The 24,698-nt window shown below is 43.1% G+C and overlaps 1 protein-coding gene across 1 annotated transcript in view; it reads left to right on the plus strand.

The window, feature by feature from the left end:
• Window positions 1-2,272: 2,272 nt before the first annotated feature.
• LOC125456245 (poly(A) polymerase-like) overlaps window positions 2,273-24,698 on the plus strand; it is a 59,858-nt gene continuing 37,432 nt past the window's right edge. The window contains exon 1 of the mRNA XM_048539194.2: window positions 2,273-2,466. Coding sequence (XP_048395151.1) covers window positions 2,400-2,466 — 67 coding nt within the window. The 5' untranslated portion in view covers window positions 2,273-2,399. The remainder of the gene's footprint in view (window positions 2,467-24,698) is intronic.

Raw genomic sequence — 24,698 nt, forward strand, 5'->3', positions numbered from 1 at the left:
AGTCAAGGAGCAATAGTTAGATTGTCTCTTGTTGAAGATGGCCATTTCCTTTTCATTTGGCACTTATACAGTGTGAATTTTACTTGTCACTTCCTTTTCATTCATGGGATGAGGGTGTCACAGGCCAGGCAGCATTTATTGCCCATCCCTAATTGCCCAGAGGGTAGTTAAGAGTCAACCACATTGCTGTGGGTCTGGAGTCACATGTAGATCAGATCAGGTAAGGATGGCAGTTTCCTTCCCTAAAAGACCTTAGTGAACAAGTTGGGTTTTTCCTGACAATTCGCAATAGATTCATGGCCATCGTTAGATTCTTAATTCTAGATATTTGTTGAATTCAAATTCCACCATCTGCCATGGTGGGATTCAAATCCAGGTCCCCAGGACATTATTACAGAGATAGTAGGAGCTGCCGATGCTGGAGAATCTGAGATAACATGGTATGAAGCTGGATGAACACAGCAGGCCAAGCAGCATCAGAGGAGCAGGAAAGTTGACGTTTTGGGTCGAGACACTTCTTCAGAAATGCTGAAGAATAGTCTCCACCCAAAACATCAACATTCCTGCTCCTCAGATGCTGCTTGGCCTGCTGTGTTCATCCAGCTTCACACTGTTATCCCCAGGACATTATCTGGGTTGCTGGATTAACAGCCCAGCAATAATACCACTAGGCCATCACTTCCCCCTACTTGTCACTTATCAGCCCAAGCCTGGATCTTGTCCACCTCTTGCTGCATATGGGCGTGGACTGCTTCAGCATTTGAGAAGTTGTGAATGGTGCTGAACATTGTGCAATCATTCATGACCATCCACCCTACTGACATTAAGGTAGAAGGAGGACCATTGATGAAGCAGCTGGAGATGCTTGGCCCTCAGGCATTACACTGAGAAAATCTTGCTGAGATTTCTTTAACACTGATTGGCCTCAATGGCCTAGTGGTATTATACAGTGATTTTTTTTGTTTTCCCAAATGTGCCCATGCTTAATTCCATTTTATTTATTTTTTTCCTAATCAATCTGTTCTGAGATGTTATTATGCACCTCTGGAGCAGGTAGAACTTGAACCTAGGCCTCCAGGTCCAGGGGTAGAGATACTATTACTGCAGCACAACAAGCTCACCAGAGGTACTTTTTCTTCCCTTTTTTTAGGGGTGGGGTGGTTCTGCAAAATAAAAGACTCAGTTGATGAGTTCCAGCTGGATAGGCCATTACCTGTTACCTAGGGAACTCATATAAAACAAGCTCCACAAGGCAATTAATTAATGATTCCCCATGGGCCTTAAAGGGGTTAGCACTGAGGGTAAATAATGAAGAGAGCATAGAGATGCTTCAGTGTGATTTGAACAAGTTGAGTGGACTAATGTATAGTAGACGAAGCATTGTGTGGACAAGTGTGAGGTTATAACATATTTTGGTGGCAAAAACAGGTTATTATCTCACTGAAAATAGATTAGGAAAGAGGGGAGATGCAACAAGATCCTTGTACACCAATTGCTGAAAGACTGCAAGTGCATGCAAGCATAAAGAAGGCAAATGCATTGTTGGCCTTTAATTGTGAGGTTTTAAGCTTGGGAGCCAGGATTATTTCAATCATACAGGGCCTTGATAAAATCACGTTTGGAGTATTGCCTCCTTACCTGAGGAAAGATATTCTGGCTATGGAGGGAATGCCACAGAGGTCTACCAGAGTGATCACTAGGATGACAGGACTGACTTATGAAGAGGGACTGGATTGTTGGGGATTACATTCACTAGAGTTTTAAAGAATTGGGGGTTTTGGGAGGAATGGGGAATCACATAGAAACCTGTAGCATTCTAACAGGATTAGACAGTAATGATATTTTGATGATCAGAGCCTAAAACCAGAGGCCACGTTTTAATGATATAGGATAGGTCATTTCGGACTAGGACATGGGTAAATTTCTTCAGAGTGGTGACCCTTTGGAATTCTCTGCCGCAGAAAGCGGTTGAGGCTAAAATGTTTCAGAGATGGTAGGAACTACAGATGCTGAAGAATCTGAGATAACAAGGTGTAGAGCTGGATGAATATAGTAAGCCAGGCAGCATCACAGTAGCAGGAAAGCTGACACCTCGGATCCGGACCCTTCTCCAGAAGTCTCTGCTCCACACCTGGTCCTCTCAGGCACCCAGCACCAGCAGTTCCTACGATCGCCCAGTTGAAAAGATTGCAGCTTTGACCAATGAGCTGTGATTCGGGGCGGGGTTAATGTGTTGCAGAGCGTGTTGATTTCAGTCCCACTGTGGAAACACGTGGCGCTGTTGAGACTGAAGCAGACAAGCGTCTTCTCTTTTTTTCTGTTGACTGTGTGACTCACACTGGTTATTTATAGCTTTTTCGTCGGCGATTCAGTCCGAGCTTTCGGGAACGGTACGGAGGATGGAGACGGTGGAGTGCTGGAAAATCTGTTTGTGTCTTTTTATTGCAGCGTTCAGCACTTCTCGTGGTAGGAGTAGTTACTTCTCATATTTATTGGTGGATTTGTTTTAGCAAACTCATCGTGTACAGATTTACGCTTTGGATCCCCCCCCCCCCTCCCCGCCTCAACATTTTCATCATTTAATTATCTGCAGATGTCGACTTCGGCTCATTTACCGGTTCGCGGTAGTTCATTCTGTTTGATTTCCCCAGATTAATAAGAACGAACCTTTTTCAGCTTTCTTCTTTGTAAAGTGCGGGCAGTTATTGGCCTCACTTTCTAAAGAACGAATTTCCAGCTTTTTGGCAGAGCTCAGCAGCTTTTTTAACCCTTTAAAATGGATACAGTTGGATCGTTTGCATGCTCCTCTGGCAGTGATTTTTTTTTGTAACACTGAAAAAAAAGCCTTTTTTTAAAGTTGACCGAGTGGAAGGGTTTGATGCCGTGCAGACTGTCGAACTCGGTTTTGTTTTTAATTTGTAACTCGGATTTCTAACTGCTGGAACAATTGACTCCGCTAAAGATCGAATTACATTTAATTTATAGCTTGGGAATTTGAGTGTTTAATGTGACTCCCAACTGCCTGAAATTGACATCTTTAGATGTCAGTAACTGGTAGGTTGCCTCATTGTAGGATACGAGACCTCTCATTGCTCTTGTAAACTTTCTCCATTTTTGGGCCTGTTTGGCTGCTTCTTTCAATTTGGCAAGTCGGTTGTCTAAAAGGTTTTTAAGGACCGGTACCAGTGTAGGATACTGAGCCAGGCGTCTTTCATGCTATTAGTAGCGTTTACTTTTCTAACTTGAAATCCGCTTAGTTGGTGATTTAATCGAATATCTCTTGTCCAGATTCTGTACAATTTGAAGAGTTTTGAAGTCTACACGGGAGCAATTGACGTAGCTATGTAACTTCTTGCTGCTTGAAGTTTTGAAGAACTTCTCCCATCATATAAATTTTAGAACATTCTTGGTCACAACAAACACCGATTAGTTATTCCCGACAAGGTATCAGACTCAGGAAATGCGTGACTGTGTAATCTTGGGTTCTTTATGACATCAGTTATGTTTTCTCAAATGCAATCTTGGGGTAAATGCTGGAGACTCAAGTTTAAACACATAGCATTCTGATGTCGATTTAATTCTGTAAACTCAGCAAAAGTTAAATTAACAAGTAGTACGACCTGAAATATTTGTAGAGATGAATGCTGATGAGTTGCTTGGGTTATGTATATGCCAAATCGGGTTTTTTGTTAAATGTTGCCATACTCTGTGAGGGCTTCCTGTGCAGTGTCCTTGAAATCTCTGCACTATTTACACACACTGATACACTTAGTCACGTTGGAATGTCATGCTATAACTGGCAAGGTTTCCAGGTATAAACATGGTAAAAATGAAACTGTTCCTGCTTTGTGTATGGTCTTCTACTGCATTGTCCCAAGTTAGTCATAGTTCAGATGTGTTTATGAAAGCTTATACTTTGAAATCCTGAGAATGAAGTGCCTATTAATAATACACCCAGAATCCACAATGCATGTTTAATGACTAATCCAAGTTAGAAGGGGTAGTTTAGACTAGTTGTTTAGATGTGATCTGTACTTGGAACTGCACTGTTGCACAAGAATTGACTACAGAGCAATGAATCCTTCATGAGGCAAAAATAAATATGAAACCATGCATCTGAGAATTAAAAGTCCACTCTCATAATGGTGCCTTGAGTATTGGGACAGTGTTTCCTAATAATGCAGCTCTGTTCCCACATGGCGGAGTGGACTCTGGGCCGAATGGCCTTACTTCCACTCCTATGTCTTATGAACTTCACAGCTGTCTTTTCAAAAAAGAAAATGGAAAATTGCCCATGTATGCTCTGCCCACAAGATGGACAAATCCGATGCAGCCAATTTAGAGCCCAATTAACCTAATCATCATTTGAAATGATGGATGAGGGATTGATGGCTGCTATCAAGACTGAATTAGTGATAACCAGCTTGGAATCTGCTGGGACTACTTGACACTCTACCTCATTACAGTATTGATCTTAAATTGGACAAAAGAACTGAATTTCAGAGATAGTGACTGGTAGCATTTGACCGTGTTTGGCATTGGGGACCGCTAGTAAATTTAGTGGCAGTCGGTTGACAACTTTTCACTGGTTGATGTATGTAGCACAATCAAATGTTTCTGGTAATAAGAGTTCAGATGTAATTTAATCTTCTGAAACAGCAAAACCACAGTGCTGTATGAGTTTTCACTGTACACTACAGGAAGGATGTTGCTGCAATTCATCTGTAAGTCGATTTAGAATACTATCCAACATGAGGAAATAGTCAGATGGGTCTGTTTTAGTTGTGGGGAGAGAGGAGAAGACAGTTGTGACGTGATAGATATGTTGTAAACATTCAAAAAGCTGGCAGAGAACATAGAAATCAACTGCTTTTCGTGCTTGTGTGGCTTAAAGCAAAAGGAAATAAATGAGCTTCGGAGCAGAGAGTAGGGGAAGCTTTCCTCTGCAAAGTTGAGGCTACAGATTATAACAAAGATTAGAGATTTGAAACAGATTGTATCACATTCAAAATATAGCATTGTTGAAGATAAAGGGTTTTGGCATAGGGCAGACACATGCATTAGGATTGTTGGTCTTGAGGGATAAACATTGGCACTGTTCAGGCTGTATTTTTCTTATTACAACTAGTGTATCTATTGCCAACATATTGCATATTTTCATTGCTGTTTCACCTGATAACAATTTTATTGTCTATTTGACTTTTCACTTATGCCCTTAAAAAAACCATATTCTCAATATGTCAAATAAAAACAGAAAATGTTGAATTCTCAGCAGTTCAGGCAGCACCTGTGGAAAAGGGAAGTCAAGTTAATATTTGTAGTTTATCATCTTTCATTCGAACCAAAAAGTTGGATGATCTTCATCTGTTTATTTTGTGTCTGTCTCCCCCCAGGTTCTAATCTTCAGTGAATGTGAAACATCCAGTTTACTGCTTTCCACATTCCGACTTGCTTGCAACTCAACATTGTGTTTTCTTTTACCTTCACTGTACGGCTTTATTCTTGCTTGCAAGTTCCTTTACAGCCTTACTCTGTACCTCTGTAACACTTTGATCTCTTATCCTGCTCATGTCCTCTAGCCATATACTCCTGGTCTACCAATGTGTTTCTTGTTTCTAAGTGACCAATTGTTCGGCATCTTTCTGGGATCCCCGTGCTTTGATTCATTTCAGCATTAATCCTCTTTGACAATTCATTTTGTCTTTTTCTGTTTGGTTGGACACTTTAGCATAATGTTCTTTTTAAAGTAGTAAATTGTGTAGTTGTTCGGTAAAAGCATATGATTGTGATCATAAGCTTCAAAGACTTGGAGAATGCTGAGCAATAGGTCCCAATCTAATGTTTGAACATGCCAGCTGTTGCTGAAGTTGTTGATATTCATACATAAATAGTACTATGGTCCAAAATCACAGTTTATAAGTGCAAGGATAAGTGTCTATAGTTTTACTACATGAATTAGTAACATTTATTTCTTTCAAAAAGGGTTTGACTGTAGGTTCTTGAAAGGGGCCTGGATTGTCAAGTCCCATCTGCTGCAGAAGTGTGTGTAGATTAGATTCCCTACAGTGTGGAAACAGGCCCTTTGGCCCAACAAGTCCACACTGCCCCTTGGAGCATCCCACCCAGACCCATCCCCCCCCCCCCCCCCCCCATAACCTACACACCTCTGAACACTATGGGCAATTTAGCATGGCCAATCCACTTAGCCTGCACGTCTTTGGACTGTGTGAGGAAACCGGAGCACCCGGAGGAAACCCACGCAGACACGGGGAGAATGTGCAAACTCCACACAGTCACCTGAGGCCGGAATCGAACCTGGGTCCCTAGTGCTGTGAGGCTGCAGTGCTAACCACTGAGCCACCGTGTCGCCCCAAGATTTGAACTCAGATCCTAGCGGTCAGAAACCTACTTGCTCACCATTACACTATAGCAACCAGAGCTTTACCAACTTATCGTTTGCTTTTTTAAAAAATTTCCACACCAGTCTGATTGTGCGAAATGCCGGAGCCTGAACTGACCGTGTAATAGTATCTCTGATCATGAAATGTGAGGCTGGATGACTCCTGAGATGCTGCTGGGCCTGCTGTGTTCATCCAGCCTCACATTTCATTATCTTGGATCCTCCAGCATCTGCAGTTCCCATTATCACTAATAGTATCTCTGAACAGTTTTGGTTTTTACTTTCTTTTTTTTAAAAAAGACATTGCACCCGGTGTGGCTTCCTCTACATTGGGGAAACCAAGCGGAAGCTTGGGGACCACTTTGTAGAACACCTCTGCTCAGTTCGCAATAAACAACTGCACCTCCCAGTCACGAACCATTTCCACTCCCCCTCCCATTCTCTAGATGACATGTCCATCATGGGCCTCCTGCAGTGCCACAATGATGCCACCCAAAAGTTGCAGGAACAGCAACTCATTCCGCTTGGGAACCCTGCAGCCCAATGGTATCAATGTGGACTTCACCAGCTTCAAAATCTCCCCTTCCCCTACTGCATCCCATAACCAGCACAGTTTGTCCCCTCCTCCCACTGCACCACACAACCAGCCCAGCCTGTCTCTCCCTCCCTAACCTGTTCTTCCTCTCACCCATCCCTTCCTCCCACCCCAAGCCACACCTCCACTTCCTACCTACTAACCTCATCCCGCCTCCTTGACCTGTCCATCCTCCCTAGACTGACCTGTCCCCTCCCTACCTCCCCACCTGTTCTCTCCTCTCCACTATTGTTTTTTCTCTCCATCTTCGGTTCCCCCCATTTATTCCAGAACCCTCTCCCCGTCCCCCTCTCTGAAGAAGGGTCTAGGCCCGAAATGTCAGCTTTTGTGCCCCTGAGATGCTGCTTGGCCTGCTGTGTTCATCCAGCTTCACACTTGCTGATCTTGATAAGCAAAATGAGTTTGCTTGACAGCACCCTTTTAAAGGGACCTTCCACCACTGAGAATATGCGGGTGCGCCAGTAACTGGTTAAGATGTTTTTGTTATTTTCTTGTCATATCTCCTGAATTTCCAAATGACTGGGTGGATACCAGTTTCCTAGTTTTTCTGGAACAGCTCAGCTTATCCTGGAGCATAAGTTTTTGGTGGTACAAATGGGGTTGTGTTTGGACCTATTGCTCTTGCTGACCCTTTAGCTGTTTACGTAACAGTTGAAAGAGTTGAGTTGGCTGAAGTCTGGTTTCCAGCAGTTTAGATCTTTTGGAGGAGGCCAAGATATATTATTCAGTAAGCACTTAGAGTGAAAAATATTACAAATACCTCAGCATCCTCTTTGCTGCATCCTAGTCTGTCATCATTGAAGTTTGCAGCAAAAGGACAGCTGGAAAATGGGAAGCCTTCAAAAATGAGACGAGAGTCCAAAGACAGCATGTTTCAGGGTGAAGGCCAAGGCTGGTAGGTGTGGGGAATGCGGGATGATCAGAGAAACTGAGGTCTTCAAGAATAAGAAGCAAGTATATGTCAGATTGAGTGAATCTCTTAGAAGTATACTTAAGAGGGAAATCAGGAGGGCAGAAAGGGCCATGAGATAGCTTTGGAAAATAGTTCAGCAGAATCCAAGGGGATTCTACAAATACTTTTTTTTCTCCTTCATGTAATTAATGAGAGAAGAGGGCCCCTTAAAGAGCAGCAAGGCTGCTTATATGTGGAACCGCGGGAGATGGAGGAGATACTAAACAAGTATTTACTGTGGAGAAGGATATTGAAAGTAGAGAACTTGGGGAAATAAATAGTGACATCCTGATAAATGTCCATATTACACAGGAGCTGGTGCTGGACATCTTAAAATACAACAGTGTGATCTGATCAGGTGGGAAGCTTGGGAAGTGATTGCTGGGCCCCTTTTGCTGAGAGACTTTGCATTATCAATAGTCAACCTCCAAACTTCCAGCACCTCGTTGTGGCTAACGTGGTGCCACTATTTAAGAAAGGTGGTAAAGAAAAGCCAGGGAACTTTCGACTGGTGAGCCTGACATCAGTGTTGGACAAGTTGTTGGAGGAAATCTTGAGGGACATGTTTTACATCCTTTTGGAAAAGCAAGGACTAATTAGGGATAGTCAACATGGCTTTTTGTGTGGGGAAATTGTGTCAATATAACTTTTTACTTTTTTTTGAAGAAGTAACAGAGGATTGAGGGCAGAGTGGGGGATGTGATCTATATGGACTTCAGTAAGGCATTCAACAAGATTCCTCATGGTAGACCGGTTAGCAAGGTTAGGTCACATTGAATACAGGGTGACCTAGCCATTTGGATACAGAACTGGCTGGACAGTGGAAGACAGTGGTGGATGGTTGCTTTTCAGACAAGTGGCCTGTGACCCAGTAGTGTGCCACAAGGATTGGTGCTGGATCCACTGCTTCTGTCATTTTGTATAAATTATTTGGATGTGAGCATAGGAGGTATGGCTAGGAACTTTGCAGATGACTCCAAAATTGGAGGTGTAGTGGATAGTGAAGAATGTTAACTCAGACTGCAAAGGGATCTTGATCAGGAGGGCCAATGGGCTGATTGTCAGATGGTGTTAATTTAGACAAATGTGAGGTGCTGCATTTTGGAAAGGCAAATCAGGGCACTTGATGGTAAAGTCTGAGGAAGTGTTGCTGAACAAAGAGACCTTGGAGTGCAGGTTCATTAATTTCTTGAAAGTGGTAGACAGAATGGTGAAGGCATTTGGTGTGCTTGCCTTTATTGGTCAGTGCACAAGAGTAATACCTGAAATGTTGACAGGTGCTGCCTTGCTTGCTGTGTTCTTCCAGCCTCCTGTTTATCTACATTTGAGTATGAGTTGAGAGGTCACGTCCAGTGCAGCTGTAACATTGGTTAGGCCACTTTTGGAATACTGTGTGCAATTCTTGCCTCCCTGCTATAGGAAGGATGTTGTGAAACTTGGAAGGGCTTAAGGATTTACCAGGGTTGGTGGGTTTGAGTTAAAGGGAGAGGCTTAGGTTATTTTCCCTGGAGAGCCAGAAGCTGAGGGGTGATCCCTTTTTTAAAGGTTTTCAAATCATGAGTGGCATGAATAGAGTGAATAGATAAGGTCTTAACCTAGAGTCAGGGAGTCCAAAAGTAGAGGGCATAGGTTTCGGGTGAGGGGGGTAAGATTTAAAGGGGATTTAAGGAGTAACATTTTCGCTGTGTCGCCAGAGGTGGTGGTGGAGGCTGGTACAATTACAACATTTAAAATGCACCTGGATGGGTAAATGAATAGGTGGGGTTTACAAGGATATGGGCCAAATGATGGCAAATGGGACTGAATCAGTTTAGAATATCTGGCATGGATGAGTTAGAACATAGAACATTACAGCACAGTACAGGCCTTTCAGCCCTCGATGTTGCGCTGACCTGTCATACTGATTTGAAACCCATCTAACCTACACTTTTCCATGTGTGTCCACATGCTTATCCAATAACGGCTTAAATGTACCTAAAGTTGGTGAATCTACTGCCATTGCAGGCAAAGCATTCCATTCCCTTACTATTCTGAGTAAAACTACCTCTGACATCTGTCCTATATCTTTCACCCCTCTATTTAAAGCTATGCCCACTCGTGCTTGCCGTCACCGTCCTAGGAAAAAGGCTCTCCCTAACCACCCTATCTAACCCTCTGATTATTTTATATGTTTCAATTAAGTCACCTCTCAACCTTCTTCTCTCTAACGAAAACAGCCTCAAGTCCCTCAGCCTTTCCTCGTAAGAACTTCCCTCCATACCAAGCAATATCCTAGTAAATCTCCTCTGCATCCTTTCCAAAGTTTCCATATCCTTCTTATAATGTGGTGACCAGAACTGTACACAATACTCCAAGTGCGGCCGCATCAGAGTTTTGTACAGCTGCAGCATTACTACTTGGTTCTGGAACTCGATCCCTCTATTAATAAAAGCTAAAACACTGTATTCCTTCTTAACAGCCCTGTCAACCTGGCTGGCAACTTTCATCGATTTGTGTACATTGACACCGAGATCTCTCTGCTCATCTGCACTACTAAGAATCGCACTATTAGCCCAGTACTTTGCCTTCCGGTTACTCCTACCAAAGTGCATCACCTCACACTTGTCTGCATTAAACTCCATTTGCTGCCTCTCAGCCCAGCTCTGCAGCTTACCTATGTCTGTCTGCAACCTACAGCATCCTTTGTCACTATCCACAACTCCACCGACCTTAGTGTCATCTGCAAATTTACTAACCCATCCTTCTACACCCTCATCCAGGTTGTTTAAAAAAAATGACAAACAGCAGTGGACCCAACACCAACCCTTGTGGTACACCACTAGTAACTGGTCTCCAGGATGAACATCTCCCATCAACTACCACCCTCTGTCTTCTTTCAGCAAGCCAATTTCTGATCCAAACTGCTATATCTCCCACAATCCCATTCCTCCGCATTTTGTACGATAGCCTACTGTGGGGAACCTTATCAAACGCCTTGCTGAAATCCATATACACCACATCAACCAGTTTACTCTCATCTATCCTTGACCAACAAAGCCACACCTCCCCCTCTTTTACCACCTTCCCTGACCTTAATCAAAGATCTAAACCCTGCTACCTGCAACATCCATTTGTGACCCTGCTCTATCCATGTCTCCAAAATGGCCACAACATCGAAGTCCCAGGTACCTATCTGAGCTGTAAGCTCACTTACCTCATTCCGGATACTCCTGGCATTAAAGTAGACACACTTCAATCCAGCTTGCTGTCTGCCAGCACACTACTGTGACAGTGAGGTCCTGTCCATGTACTCCCGACGCTCATCCTCCTGCATACTAGGACTACACCTCAGTTTCCATCCCCCTAACCCTATGTGTAACTGTGTTCCTGAAAGAGTACAGACCCTAAAATGTGGTACTAATACTAATAAACTCACTCTTTTATTGACCCTCCAGCAGTGAATCTGTAATCATGTGGCACTCCCTCAATTCTGAAAACATTACACTGAGGCAGTCCTACAAAGGGCTCTTTGTTTTAGGGATTATTTACAGTGATCCCTGTTTTTTTACAGGTTATTGAAAGGGGCCACTGTTTTCGGGTTTATTTTCACCCTCTAATCTTGCAGCACTCCCTCAATTCAGGCGTGTAGCAGTAATATCTCCAGACTGAATCTCGACAAGTATGGTAAACCCTCAATTCTGATCTGAGGCACTGACTCATAATATGAGAAGTTTTAATCTGCAGTTTGAGAGGGAGAAGGGAGAATCGGAAGTGTCAGTATTGCAGTTGAATAAAGGGAACTATGGAGCTATGAGGGAGGAGCTGGCCAAAGTTCAATGGTACAATACCCGAGCAGGGATGGCAGTGGAACAAGAATGGCAGGGATTTCTGGATATAATGCAGAAGGTGCAGGATCAGTTCATTCCAAAGAGGAAGAAAGATCCTAAGGGGAGGTGGGGGCAGCCGTGGCTGACGAGGGAAGCTAAGGACTGTATAAAGATAAAAAAGAGGAGTATAACATAGCAAAGATGAGTGGGAAGCTGGAGGACTGGGAAGCTTTTAAAGAGCATCAGCCGATAACTTAAAAAGGCAAAACACAGAGAAAAAATGAGGTACAAAGGCAAACTGGCCAAAAATATAAAGGAGGATAGTAAAAGCTTTTTTAGGTATGTGAAAAGAAAAAAAATGGCTACAACTAAAATTGGACCCTTGAAGTCAGAAACGGGTGAATTTATAATGGGGAACAAGGAAATGGCAGATGAGTTGAAGAGGTACTTTGGATCTGTCTTCACTAGGGAAGACACAAGCAATCTCCCAGATGTAATAGTGGCTGAAGGACCGAGGGTAATGGACAAACTGAAGGGTATTTATATTAGGCAGGAAATGGTGTTGGATCGACTATGGGTCAGTTTCCATGTTGTACATCTGTGACATAAGTTGGGAAGCAATTGAATTTCCATATGGCTGTTTAAATATGCACAACCCCGCACAATATACAGGAGGACTGCAGAGCTTCAATCTGATTGGTTTGGCTGTCAAATTGATTAGGTCTGTCTGTTGAATGTGTCTCCTTTTATTTTGCTCGCATGTAGTCTTGTGCTGTAGCTTCACCAGATTTGTACCTCTCTTTGGGTACATCTTGTGTGCTGGCATATCCTCCTACATCATTCATCCGGGGTTGGCCTTGATTTAATTGTAATTGTGGAATAAGGATATGTTAAGTCACGGAGTTCCTGATCGTTTGAGTTAACGTATACTTACAGAGCTGATAGTCCATAGACCCTAGATGTCCTGTTGTGAGATGCTGGATTTATTATAAATCACTTGCCTTTAATATGGTTTAATTCTGCATCATTTGATTTAGTTTGTCTTAAGTCAGTGGAGGACCATATTCCGAAGGACAAAGATTTAGACCTGAGTCTATTTTTAAAAAAAAAATACATACCCTAAGGACATATTTTGAACCTCCTGAAATATCTAGAGGCATGAGCTTTATCATGCAGTGATTCAACAGCCAAGGCATGATTGAACGTGTTAGTCCCCAAAACCTCAAGTCAAATCAAAACAGAAATACTTTAAAGTCAAGCTGTACTTTTTTCACTCTGTTGCTATTTGGCTTTTGTGGTTGCATCTTAAATGCTGTATCTATGTGTGTTGACATCATTTGAATTTAGTATTCCTGGAGCAGGATCATGATAGGGGAGGTAGTTCCATTAGGCCTCCATCAGTGGACTGTTAATCCAGAGACCCAAGTAATATTCTGTGCACCCAGGTTTATATACCACCATGGCTGACAGTGGAATTTGAATTCAATGCATATCTGGAATTCAGAGCCTAGTCAGAACCATGAATCTGTTGTTGATTGTTGGAAAAAATCCATCTGGTTCACTAATGTCCTTTATGGAAGGAAATTGCCATCCTTACCTTAGGAGCACAAAAGCTGACGTTTCGGGCCGAGACCCTTCATCAGAAAAAGGTGATGGGGAGAGGGTTCTGAAATAAATGGGGAGAGAGGGGGGAGGTGAGAACCCTCTCTCCATCCCCTTTTTTTTTTTGAAGGGTCTCTGCCCGAAACGTCAGCTTTTGTGCTCCGAAGATGCTGCTTGGTCTGCTGTGTTCATCAGCTCCACACTTTGTTATCTCGGAGTCTCCAGCGTCTGCAGTTCCCATTATCTCTGCCATCCTTGCCTAACCGCAGCAATGTGGTTAACTCTTAACTGGGGTCTGGATAATGAGGGACAGGGGACTGGAAATAATGCTGACATGGCCTGCAATGCCCTCAGCTGTGAATGAATTTTTAAAAAATAAACATTTCTTAGTGTACTTTTTATAAATACATGTGGTAATTCTATGGTGTTTACCTGTATGTTGTTTTATGTATTTCTAAATATCTATATTTCTAAACAGTCCACTCCTTTTCCAAGGTTCTGATTTATGCAACTATTTTCAATTGCTTTTTTTTGAGGCCTGTTCTTAATCTTGTCAGTGGGGTTTAGTACACAAATTAATCTAATTTTCACATTTTGATAAGATTTTCAGCAATGGAATTTGTATATCATTCACATTGCACATTCTGGCTTTTGATCTGAATACTGAAATGTGCTAATTACTTCCTATTTGTGTATTTGGCAACAGTTGTAGAAGCAGAACTCAGGTTCCAACCATTTTGCTGTAAAACTGCATTTGAATGTTTAATTTGGACTTGACCTCTAAAGTTGCACGCCCATGTTTACAAATGAGTCAGATGTGCACACAGGCACAGCATGCATCTTGAAACTTCAAATATTTATTTGTTTAATCACATTAAAGAATTCTGAGATGAATTGTATAATGTGACTGCCGCACTGTTTCCATCTACACATTTACTGGCACAGCAGTCAGAATTGGGCTTTCTTTCTGATCCTTTGATTTTTTTTTTCCCAGTAGAAGTTAAAAGAAAGCTAGAAAATAATTGGCATTTGGAATTCCTCCAGAACAAAATCAGAAATTCTGACCGCATCCTTGGAGGTTTGAGAGAAATCTGTACAAATACATTATTAACAATTATTAGCCAATTCTGAAGCCAAGTTTTATGCCTCTTTTGATGTGGCTGTTCCAAGTTTCTTGCCCAAATGTACATGATATGAAGAGATTATGTTCTCATTTGACCTTCTCAGACTTACATTTGTAGCAGGGATCATTGGATAGTAGTCATGAATGGTCAAATTTCCCTTTTTTATTTTTGGTTTTAATGTATATCCATTTGTATTGGCAATTCCCACGCAGCCCAAGGAGGCTATGCTATTAGCTACTTGCCTAATAATCATCAAGACAATTGGTCTTGTTAGCATAATTTTGGTAGCAGTTTTGATCATAGAATCCCTACAGTGTGGAAACAGACCCTTTTTGCCCAACAAGCCCACTCCAACCGTCAGAGCATCTCACCTAAGCTACACATCCCTGAATACTACAGGCAATTTGCTGTGGCCAATCCACCTCACCTGCATATCTTTGGACTATGGGAGGAAACCCTCACAGACGTGGGGAGAACATGCACATTCCACGTGGACAGTCACCCGAGGATGGAATCGAACCCAGGCGCTGTGAGGCAGCAGTGCTAACCACTGAGCCGCCATGCTGACATTGAACTTTGTTTTGTAGCACAATTAGAAGTATGCCTTCTCACTGCACTCTGTTTCAGTAGTTGCTCTGAACTGTTACCTAAAATATTGAATCAAGGGAAACTCTATAAGGTTTTTTATTTTTGCTCCCCTCTTTCTTCTCCCCTATATGTAACATATACAATACGTTGTGTGCACTATGATGTCCAGTGAATCAATACTACATTGCTTCACAGTGCATTTTTGGGCATGTTATGATGGATTCTGTGGCTTGCTGGATCAGTACAAGAGTATGGTGAGCTCCTGTCTGAACAGATGATTATTGAACACAATGTTGGGTGCGTTACCTCTGATCTCCAAAGCTTTGTAATTTTAATATCGACTCATCCTGAAACTTTTTTGGTTTTAGAGGAACAGGCTAGTTGAAACCAGAAAAAAGAAACAGTGAGCCACCTCAGTGCTGATCACCCAAAGATACAAGCAGGTTAAAAGAAACTGAAAGCTGGAAGTATAAGGTTACCATGGCTGTTTATTACTTGAATGTAATTGACTGTTACAGCCGTTCAGTGCTCACATTTGCTGCTCAGGACTGACATTAAAGGCAACTTACCTGCAGTACACTTACCAAGACCATTGGGTAGAACTGACTTGGTTCTGAAGAAGTCCTCAATGTTATGGATTGTACCCATGGATCTGTGGTTGATTTGGTAGCTGCTGTCTACTGAGGATGCCTAAGGAATAGCTGCTTTGTTTTTTTGAAACTTGGAAAATCAAAGTCTGCTCTTAAATTTTTCCTTCTGTTCTTTGGCTCGGCCCGAGCAGCTGTCATTAAACTTCTCCTCCTTACTGAATTAGGTACAATCCATTTGATGAACTGATTGGGAGAAGCAAAGATCATGCATCCTTTGAAATGCCTTTGTTCTCGATTACTAAATAGTGCTGCCTTCACAGTGGGAGGTGACACTACGAGACTGGGGCGGGAGCAGTGGAACCAGGATTCAGCAGCTGTGGGATGGGATATGGGAAGGAATATGCTGTAGCGGGTGCAGGGTTTGTCAGGACTGTTGGGAGTAAGCAGCACAGTGTGTGTTTCAACTGGCTGAATAGGAATTGGTTTTTGGTCAGGCTGCCTTAGCTTCACAAATGCCTGTCTTTTTCTTAGATAATAAAATGTGAGGCTGGATGAACACAGCAGGCCAAGCAGCATCTCAGGAGCACAAAAGCTGACGTTTCGGGCCTAGACCCTTCATCAGAGAGGGAGATGGGGGGAGGGAACTGGAATAAATAGGGAGAGAGGGGGAGGCGGACCGAAGATGGAGAGTAAAGAAGATAGGTGGAGAGGGTGTAGGTGGGGAGGTAGGGAGGGGATAGGTCAGTCCAGGGAAGACGGACAGGTCAAGGAGGTGGGATGAGGTTAGTAGGTAGCTGGGGGTGCGGCTTGGGGTGGGAGGAAGGGATGGGTGAGAGGAAGAACCGGTTAGGGAGGCAGAGACAGGTTGGACTGGTTTTGGGATGCAGTGGGTGGGGGGGAAGAGCTGGGCTGGTTGTGTGGTGCAGTGGGGGGAGGGGATGAACTGGGCTGGTTTAGGGATGCAGTAGGGGAAGGGGAGATTTTGAAACTGGTGAAGTCCACATTGATACCATATGGCTGCAGGGTTCCCAGGCGGAATATGAGTTGCTGTTCCTGCAACCTTCGGGTGGCATCATTGTGGCAGTGCAGGAGGCCCATGATGGACATGTCATCAAGAGAATGGGAGGGGGAGTGGAAATGGTTTGCGACTGGGAGGTGCAGTTGTTTGTTGCGAACTGAGCGGAGGTGTTCTGCAAAGCGGTCCCCAAGCCTCCGCTTGGTTTCCCCAATGTAGAGAAAGCCGCACCGGGTACAGTGGATGCAGTATACCACATTGGCAGATGTGCAGGTGAACCTCTGCTTGATGTGGAATGTCATCTTGGGGCCTGGGATGGGGGTGAGGGAGGAGGTGTGGGGACAAGTGTAGCATTTCCTGCGGTTGCAGCGGAGGCTTGGGGACCGCTTTGCAGAACACCTCCGCTCAGTTCGCAACAAACAACTGCACCTCCCAGTCGCAAACCATTTCCACTCCCCCTCCCATTCTCTTGATGACATGTCCATCATGGGCCTCCTGCACTGCCACAATGATGCCACCCGAAGGTTGCAGGAACAGCAACTCATATTCCGCCTGGGAACCCTGCAGCCATATGGTATCAATGTGGACTTCACCAGTTTCAAAATCTCCCCTTCCCCTACTGCATCCCTAAACCAGCCCAGTTCATCCCCTCCCCCCACTGCACCACACAACCAGCCCAGCTCTTCCCCCCCCCCACCCACTGCATCCCAAAACCAGTCCAACCTGTCTCTGCCTCCCTAACCGGTTCTTCCTCTCACCCATCCCTTCCTCCCACCCCAAGCCGCACCCCCAGCTACCTACTAACCTCATCCCACCTCCTTGACCTGTCCGTCTTCCCTGGACTGACCTATCCCCTCCCTACCTCCCCACCTACACCCTCTCCACCTATCTTCTTTACTCTCCATCTTCAGTCCGCCTCCCCCTCTCTCCCTATTTATTCCAGTTCCCTCCCCCCATCCCCCTCTCTGATGAAGGGTCTAGGCCCGAAACGTCAGCTTTTGTGCTCCTGAGATGCTGCTTGGCCTGCTGTGTTCATCCAGCCTCACATTTTATTATCTTGGAATTTCCAGCATCTGCAGTTCCCATTATCCCTGTCTTTTTCTTTGTGAGTTTTGTTTTTTTTTATATAATTGAGATACTATCTACCTTCTAATGCTACGTAATCCCACAAATCCGAACCAATCCTAAACTTGCAGGAAAAGATAAAGCTTGATTGTAGAACTGATGTAGCTGGCAAAAATTTTGTCACTGGGCGTTCGCCCAGACCTGACTGGGGAGTTCACTTTTGGCATAACAGAATCTCTGGTAAATCTACACTGAATTCATTTTAATAGAAGTGTCTTTTCAAAACATAATGTGCAATTTTATTGAGGAGCCCTTTTGAAAGCTGAAGATTATTCACTGAATCATAAGGTCAAGAATCACAAGGAGGAGAACAGATCAGCAGGTACCACCTATACAGTAAGATGGTGCAAAAGAGGTTGACCAGGATGTTGAGATAACGAGGTGTAGAACTAGATGATCACAGCAGGCCGAGCAGGAAGGCTGATGTTTCAGGCCTACACCTTCCTGCTCCTCTGCTGTTTGGCCTGCTGCGTTCATCCAGCTCTACACCTTGTTATCTCAGATTCTCCAGCATCTGCAGTTCCTGTTATCTCTAACCAGGATGTTGTCTTTCTAGGGGGTATTAGCTACAACGAGCAGTTGGAATAACCTGGATTGTTTTGCTAGAGCATCTGAAGCTGAGGGGTGACCTGATAAAAGTAAATAAAATGGCAAGGCGTGAATGGTCAGAGCCTTTTTATTCCCCAAGATGGAAGGGGCATGGGTTTAAGGTCAAAGCAGGGAAGTTTAGAGGAGATGAGCGAGCTGTCAACTCCATGAACTCATCCATGTTCTTTTTAAACTGCAGTGCTTTTTGAAGTTTTGTATCATCTGTAAACTTTTGAAATTGTTGCAAAAGCACACTGATTTTAGATAATTTAAAATTTCAGGAAAAGCAAGTGTCTAATACTGTTCCTTGAGAAACTGCATTACCTAGGTTACTCGGGACTAAAAATTCCATTGAATGTAAGACTTGACTTCCTATCACTTATAACCATTTTTGTTACTGGGCCTTTTTTAAAAATTCCATATTCTGTTTTCAGACTGTTACACGGCACTTTATCGAAGGGTGAAAATGAACATCCAGAAGACCTATCGATAGCATGGACTCCCCGAACCCTTTCTGTTACCTATTCAAAAATCTCCAAGTTGATTCAACACTATTTCCCATTTAGAATTCCATAGTGACTCGGATTTTGTTTCAGCAATGAAACTGAAGTTTATTATACAGAAATTAAGATTTTAAAAAAAAACATGTATACTGAGCACGGTGCCTTAGGGATTAGCACTGCTGCCTCACCAGCACCAGGTTCAATTCCACCTTCACATGACTGTCTGTGTGGAGTTTGCACGTTCTCCCCATGTCTGCATGGGTTGCTTCCAGGTACTCCCAGTTTTCTCCCACAGTCCAAAGATGTGCAGGTGAGGTGGACTGTCCATGCTAAATTGCCCATAGTGTTCAGGGATGTGTAGATTAGGTGGGTAATAGGGGGATGGGTCTGGGGGTTCCGAGGGTCAGTGTGGCAATGTTGGGCTCAAGGGCCTGTTTCCACACAATAGGCATTCCAACAAAGTTCTAAAAGAAACACATACAAAGATTGTGAAACATATTAAAAATGATTTCATGAATTCCAACAGCATCCTGTTATAATAGTTGCCCAGCAGACAGAGTGCTCTTTCTCGATCCACAAGATTTCACTTAACTGTGTGTCTTCAATTTCTGGGTTATGAGAATTTGAGACTCCTAATTTAATTATACGACAACTTGATGTTCTCATATAATCACTTCAGGATATAAACTAGGCACTTCTGTTTTGGAACTTCTAAACTGAATTCCTTACGCTGAGCTATCTTTTTTCAGCGGCTGCTGCATTTTCCATTGTTCAGCTCAGAATTCCACAGAATATCCCAAGTGGAAACTTAAAAAGAAACGTATTTGAAACTAAACTGTGGGTGTTCACTCTGATCAAAAATAAAATCAGACTCTGACCTTCCAAACTGGGACCCAATGTACAAGTGTGTGCCTTTTATTTGTTCATGAATTTTCCTTTTATAAGTAAAGGCCCATTTCTGTGGGGAAACCTTTTTTTTAAAAAAAATCACCATGGCTATAGAAGTGTTTACACATGTTAATAATTAAACTTCTTGAGGGACAGCATGTTCCATGTGAAATTTAGAAATCCCAACTCTAATAAAATAATACTATAGATCTCACATAACAATGTGACTCCTTCTGTCCTGAATGATTGATTTATTTCTAGATGCTTCTCTGCTTTGTGAAGTTAAACTGACTGGTCTGTAATTGCTGGACTTAACCTTGCACTGTTGTGTGAACCAGGGCATGGTGGTTGCTAGATGACTGGAAAATTGCACTGACCCCTGTGCCTAGGGAAAATTGCAGGCACTGGCCACTTTATTTCAATTTTCATTCTTGCCTCCTTCAATGTTTTTGGAGTTTGGTAAATTTGGTGTCTTTCTTTAAGTAAAAGTCAAGTGGACTTATAACAATATTAATGCCTTCAATCAATTCTGTTTCTTTGCTGATAAGAAATAAAGTAGTACAAGAGATTTTCTTCCCGACTGCTTTACTTTGTCAGTGAACGTTAGATGTTTGTTTAGTTATCCACGTGAAGTACATTTTACCAATTGTTTCAGTATATGTCTAAAATGGCCACTGCAGCCATACTGATGGTTTATCAGCAATCTCTACTGAATGTGACTGTACAAAAACTGTTCTAGTCTGAGAGAGCGTGTCCACACGTGAAGTTTCACTGTTCAGGTTTCTTTTGTGGTAAATGCAAGGTAACATTGCAAATAGAAAGATCTGTTTCTAAAACAGATCAAAGAACAATTTCATTGTGCGTATGACTAATGTTAAATCAATTTATATTTGCACAGACAGATATTTGTTAGTACAGTTCAACATGCTGCATTAATTCTAATCTGCTCTTGAAGATTTGGCTCATGGACCTCTTTCGTTTGCCGTCCATGAGGTTTTACATTTCAAGATATTTTTATTTTCAATGGTCTAAAGTGCAGTCTAAGTTGTTACTGGGGGGGCAAAAAGAAGTTCCTTCACTCAATATGTGACTTTCAAACAAAATAACTTGAAACTAATATAGTCTAGAACGTAGAGAAGTACAGCACAGCACAGGCCCTTCGGCCCTCGATGTTGTGCCGTGGAATAATCCTAATCCAAAAATAAAATAACCTAACCTACATTCCCCTCAATTCACTGCTGTCCATGTGCATGTCCAGCAGTCGCTTAAATGTCACTAATGACTCCGCTTCCACGACTACCACTGGCAAACTATTCCATGCGCTCACAACTCTGGGTGAAGAACCTCCCTCTGACATCTCCTCTATACCTTCCTCCTAACACCTTTAAAACTATGACCGCTCGTGGCAGTCAATCCTACCCTGGGGAAAAGTCTCTGGCTGTCGACTCTATCCATGCCTCTTATTACCTTGTACACCTCGATCAGGTCACCTCTCTTCCTCCTTCTCTCCAGACAGAAAAGTCCGAGCTCAATCAACCTCTCCTCGTAAGACAAGCCCTCCAGTCCAGGCAGCATCCTGGTAAACCTCCTTTGCACCCTCTCCAAAGCCTCCACATCTTTCCTATAATAGGGTGACCAGAACTGGACACAATATTCCAAGTGTGGTCTCACCAGGGTTTTGTAGAGCTGCAGCATAACCTCGCGGCTCTTAAACTCGATTCCCCTGTTAATGAAAGCCAAAACACCACATGCTATCTTAACAACCTTACCCACATGGGTGGCAACTTTGAGGGAGCTATGCACTTGAACACCAAGATCCCACTGTTCCTCCACACTGCCGAAAATCCTGCCATTAATCCTATATTCAGCATTTAAGTTCGACCTTCCAAAATGCATCACTTTGCATTTATCCAGGTTGAACTCCATCTGCCATTTCTCAGCCCAGCTCTGCATTCTGTCAATGTCTCACTGAAGCCTGCAATAGCCCTCGATACTATCAACGGCACCTCCAACCTTTGTGTCATCAGCAAACATACTTACCCACCCCTCAACCTCCTCATCCAAGTCAGTTATAAAAACTACAAAGAGCAGAGGCCCAAGAACAGAGCCCTGCGGGACACCACTCAGCACTGACCTCCAGGCAGAATACTCACCATCTACAACCACTCTCTGCCTCCTGTCAGCCAACCAATTCTGAATCCAGACAGCCAAATCACCCTGTATCCCATACCTCCTGACTTTATGCATGAGCCTGCCGTGGGGAACCTTATCAAATGCCTTGTTGAAGTCCATGTACACCACATCCACTGCTCGACCCTCGTCAACTTGTCTCGTGACTTCCTCAAAGAACTCAATAAGATTTGTAAGGCATGACCTGCCCCCCTCAAAGCCATGCTGACTCCCTTTAATCATGCTATGCTTTTCCAAATAATTGTCAAATCCTATCCCTGAGAATTCTTTCCAAAACCTTGCTGACCACAGACATAAGACTGACTGGTATGTAATTTCCAGGGATTTCCCTATTCCCTTTCTTGAAAAGAGGAACAACATTTGCCTCCCTCCAATCTTCCGGTTCAACTCCCGTGGAGAGTGAGGAAGCAAAGATCTTCGCCAGCGGCTTAGCAACCTCCTTTTTCACTTCCCGGAGCAACCTAGGATAAATCTGGTCTGGCCCTGGGGACTTACCAATCTTAATGTTTGCCAAGATTTTCAGCACATCAACTTTCTCAATCTTGATCTGTTCAAGCCTGTTTTCCTGCTCCTCAAAGTTCTCATTCACAACAAGGTCCCTTTCCTTAGTGAAAACTGAAGCAAAAAAACTCATTTAGGGCTTCCCCTATCTGCTCAGACTCCACGCACAAGTTCCCTACGCTATTCCTGATCGGCCCTACCTTCTCCCTGATCATTTTCTTATTCCTCACGTATGAGTAAAATGCCTTCAGGTTCTCCCTAATCCTTCCTGCCAAGCCTTTTCTCGTGCCCCATCCTGGCCCTCCTCAGTCCACTCTTGAGCTCCTTCCGAGCAAGCCTGTAATCCTCTAAAGCTGTGCTAGACCCTTGCTTCCTCCACCTTACGTCCGCTGCCTTTTTCTTTGACAAGAAGCACCTCTTCTGTACAGTACCATAGAACTGCTGTACAGTGAAATTTCCCGGAGTGTGTGATTGAAATAATTAAATGACCATGTCCCGATTAAATGTTGCAAATAAAGTTTTTTTTTATTTTTGAAACTAAGGCCATTAACAATTTGTTTTGCCTTTTTATCTGATCACTTGGCACTGTAAAGAATACTGTGCAATACCTCCAAGTAAAATGAATGTAAGCTTTTAATCAATTTCTTTTGTTTTTCCCCTTTTTAAAAACTGCTCTGAAGCTCCAAGACTTATTCAGAAGGGTGGTATGTTGACCTACTCCAAAGCCAATGACAGTAGCACCCTTCCGTTAGGAGAGCCATTCATAAGGCTTTTTCCTTCGTTCCACAATTTTGAAAACTCATTCATGTGATGAGGGTGTTGCTGGCCAGACCAGCATTTATGGCCCATTGTCAACCACATTGCTGTGGGTCTAGAGTTGAACGTAGGCTAGACCAGGTAAAGATGGCAGTTTCCTTCCCTAAAAGACAGTGGTGAACCAGATGGGTTTTTTCACCCATTTGACGATCATCAGATTCTTCGTTCCAGATATGCATTGAATGCAAATTCCATAATCTGCCATGGTGGGATTTGAACTTGCGTTCCCAGAACATTACCGGAGTCTCTACGTGAACGGTCCGGTGATAATACCACTAGCCCATTTCCTCCCCTGGTTTCCACAAAACATTTGGTTGAGAGGGGGAACATGCAATGTGGAGATTTTCAGGTACGGTCATGCGTCCTATTGTTTACAGGCTGTGTGTTATATCATGCACTCTAGGTTAGTCATAAAATTACAATTCTCAAATATGCAAGTTTTGATTATAATCCAAACAACCTTAAATTTTACCTTCTCCAAAACTGGCAAGTTTGCGCAAGAGGTAATAAGAACTGCAGATGCTAGAGAATCCGTGATAACAAGGTGTTGAGCTGGATGAACTCGGCAGGCCGAGCAGCATCGGAGGAGCAGGAAAGCTCTCTAGGTCCGAAACGTCAGCTTTGCTGCTCGGCCTGATGTGTTCATCCAGCTCGACACCTTGTTATCTAAGTTTGCGCAAGAGTTTTTTTTGTCACGTTGGTATATGAATTTGATTTCCAGGAAAAGAGATATCATAGATTGCTTTGCTTTGTTTTCATTTGAAGATTCTCCTTAATTGACTAATGTCTTATTAACACAAGTACAAGATTCAGGACATGTACAACAAATCTGATGGAATAAACTCTCAAAGTTCCAGGTGATGACTTTGGTGACTAGTGTCGAATTCTTTCCGTTGTATTGTGGCAGGACATTTTTTACTTATCAGCTACAGTGAATTTTTTTTTTAGGTAGTTCACTTCTACCTAAATTGTTATATGTGGAAACAAGTGTTGAGTTTCATCTGCCTGTTGCTTTATAGTATGCATTATTTTGAAGCGGTGTTTATTAAAAAATTCAATCATTTTGTAGATATATCTGAAATTTTTGAAAAAAGGTGCAGGGACATTGTTATCTAGCATTGTTGCTGTTGTAGCCAAAGTGTGGAGCTTTTCTGATGAAGGGTCTAGGCCCGAAACATCAGCTTTTGTGCTCCTGAGATGCTGCTTGGCCTGCTGTGTTCACCCAGCTCCACACTTTGTTATCTTGGATTCTCCAGCATCTGCAGTTCCCATTATCTCAGCAACAATGCTATATTTGCACAGCACCAGTTGAAAGGAGACCCTGTAAATCTTTCAGCGAGAGGCCAAATTGTGTGTTAGGGGAAAAGTTAGTTTTTAAACATGGCCATTTTGAGGGAAGTTATTATGGGGGCAAC

Source organism: Stegostoma tigrinum, chromosome 8 (assembly GCF_030684315.1).
Source record: "Stegostoma tigrinum isolate sSteTig4 chromosome 8, sSteTig4.hap1, whole genome shotgun sequence".
In the NCBI taxonomy this organism is placed as follows: Eukaryota; Metazoa; Chordata; class Chondrichthyes; order Orectolobiformes; family Stegostomatidae; genus Stegostoma; species Stegostoma tigrinum.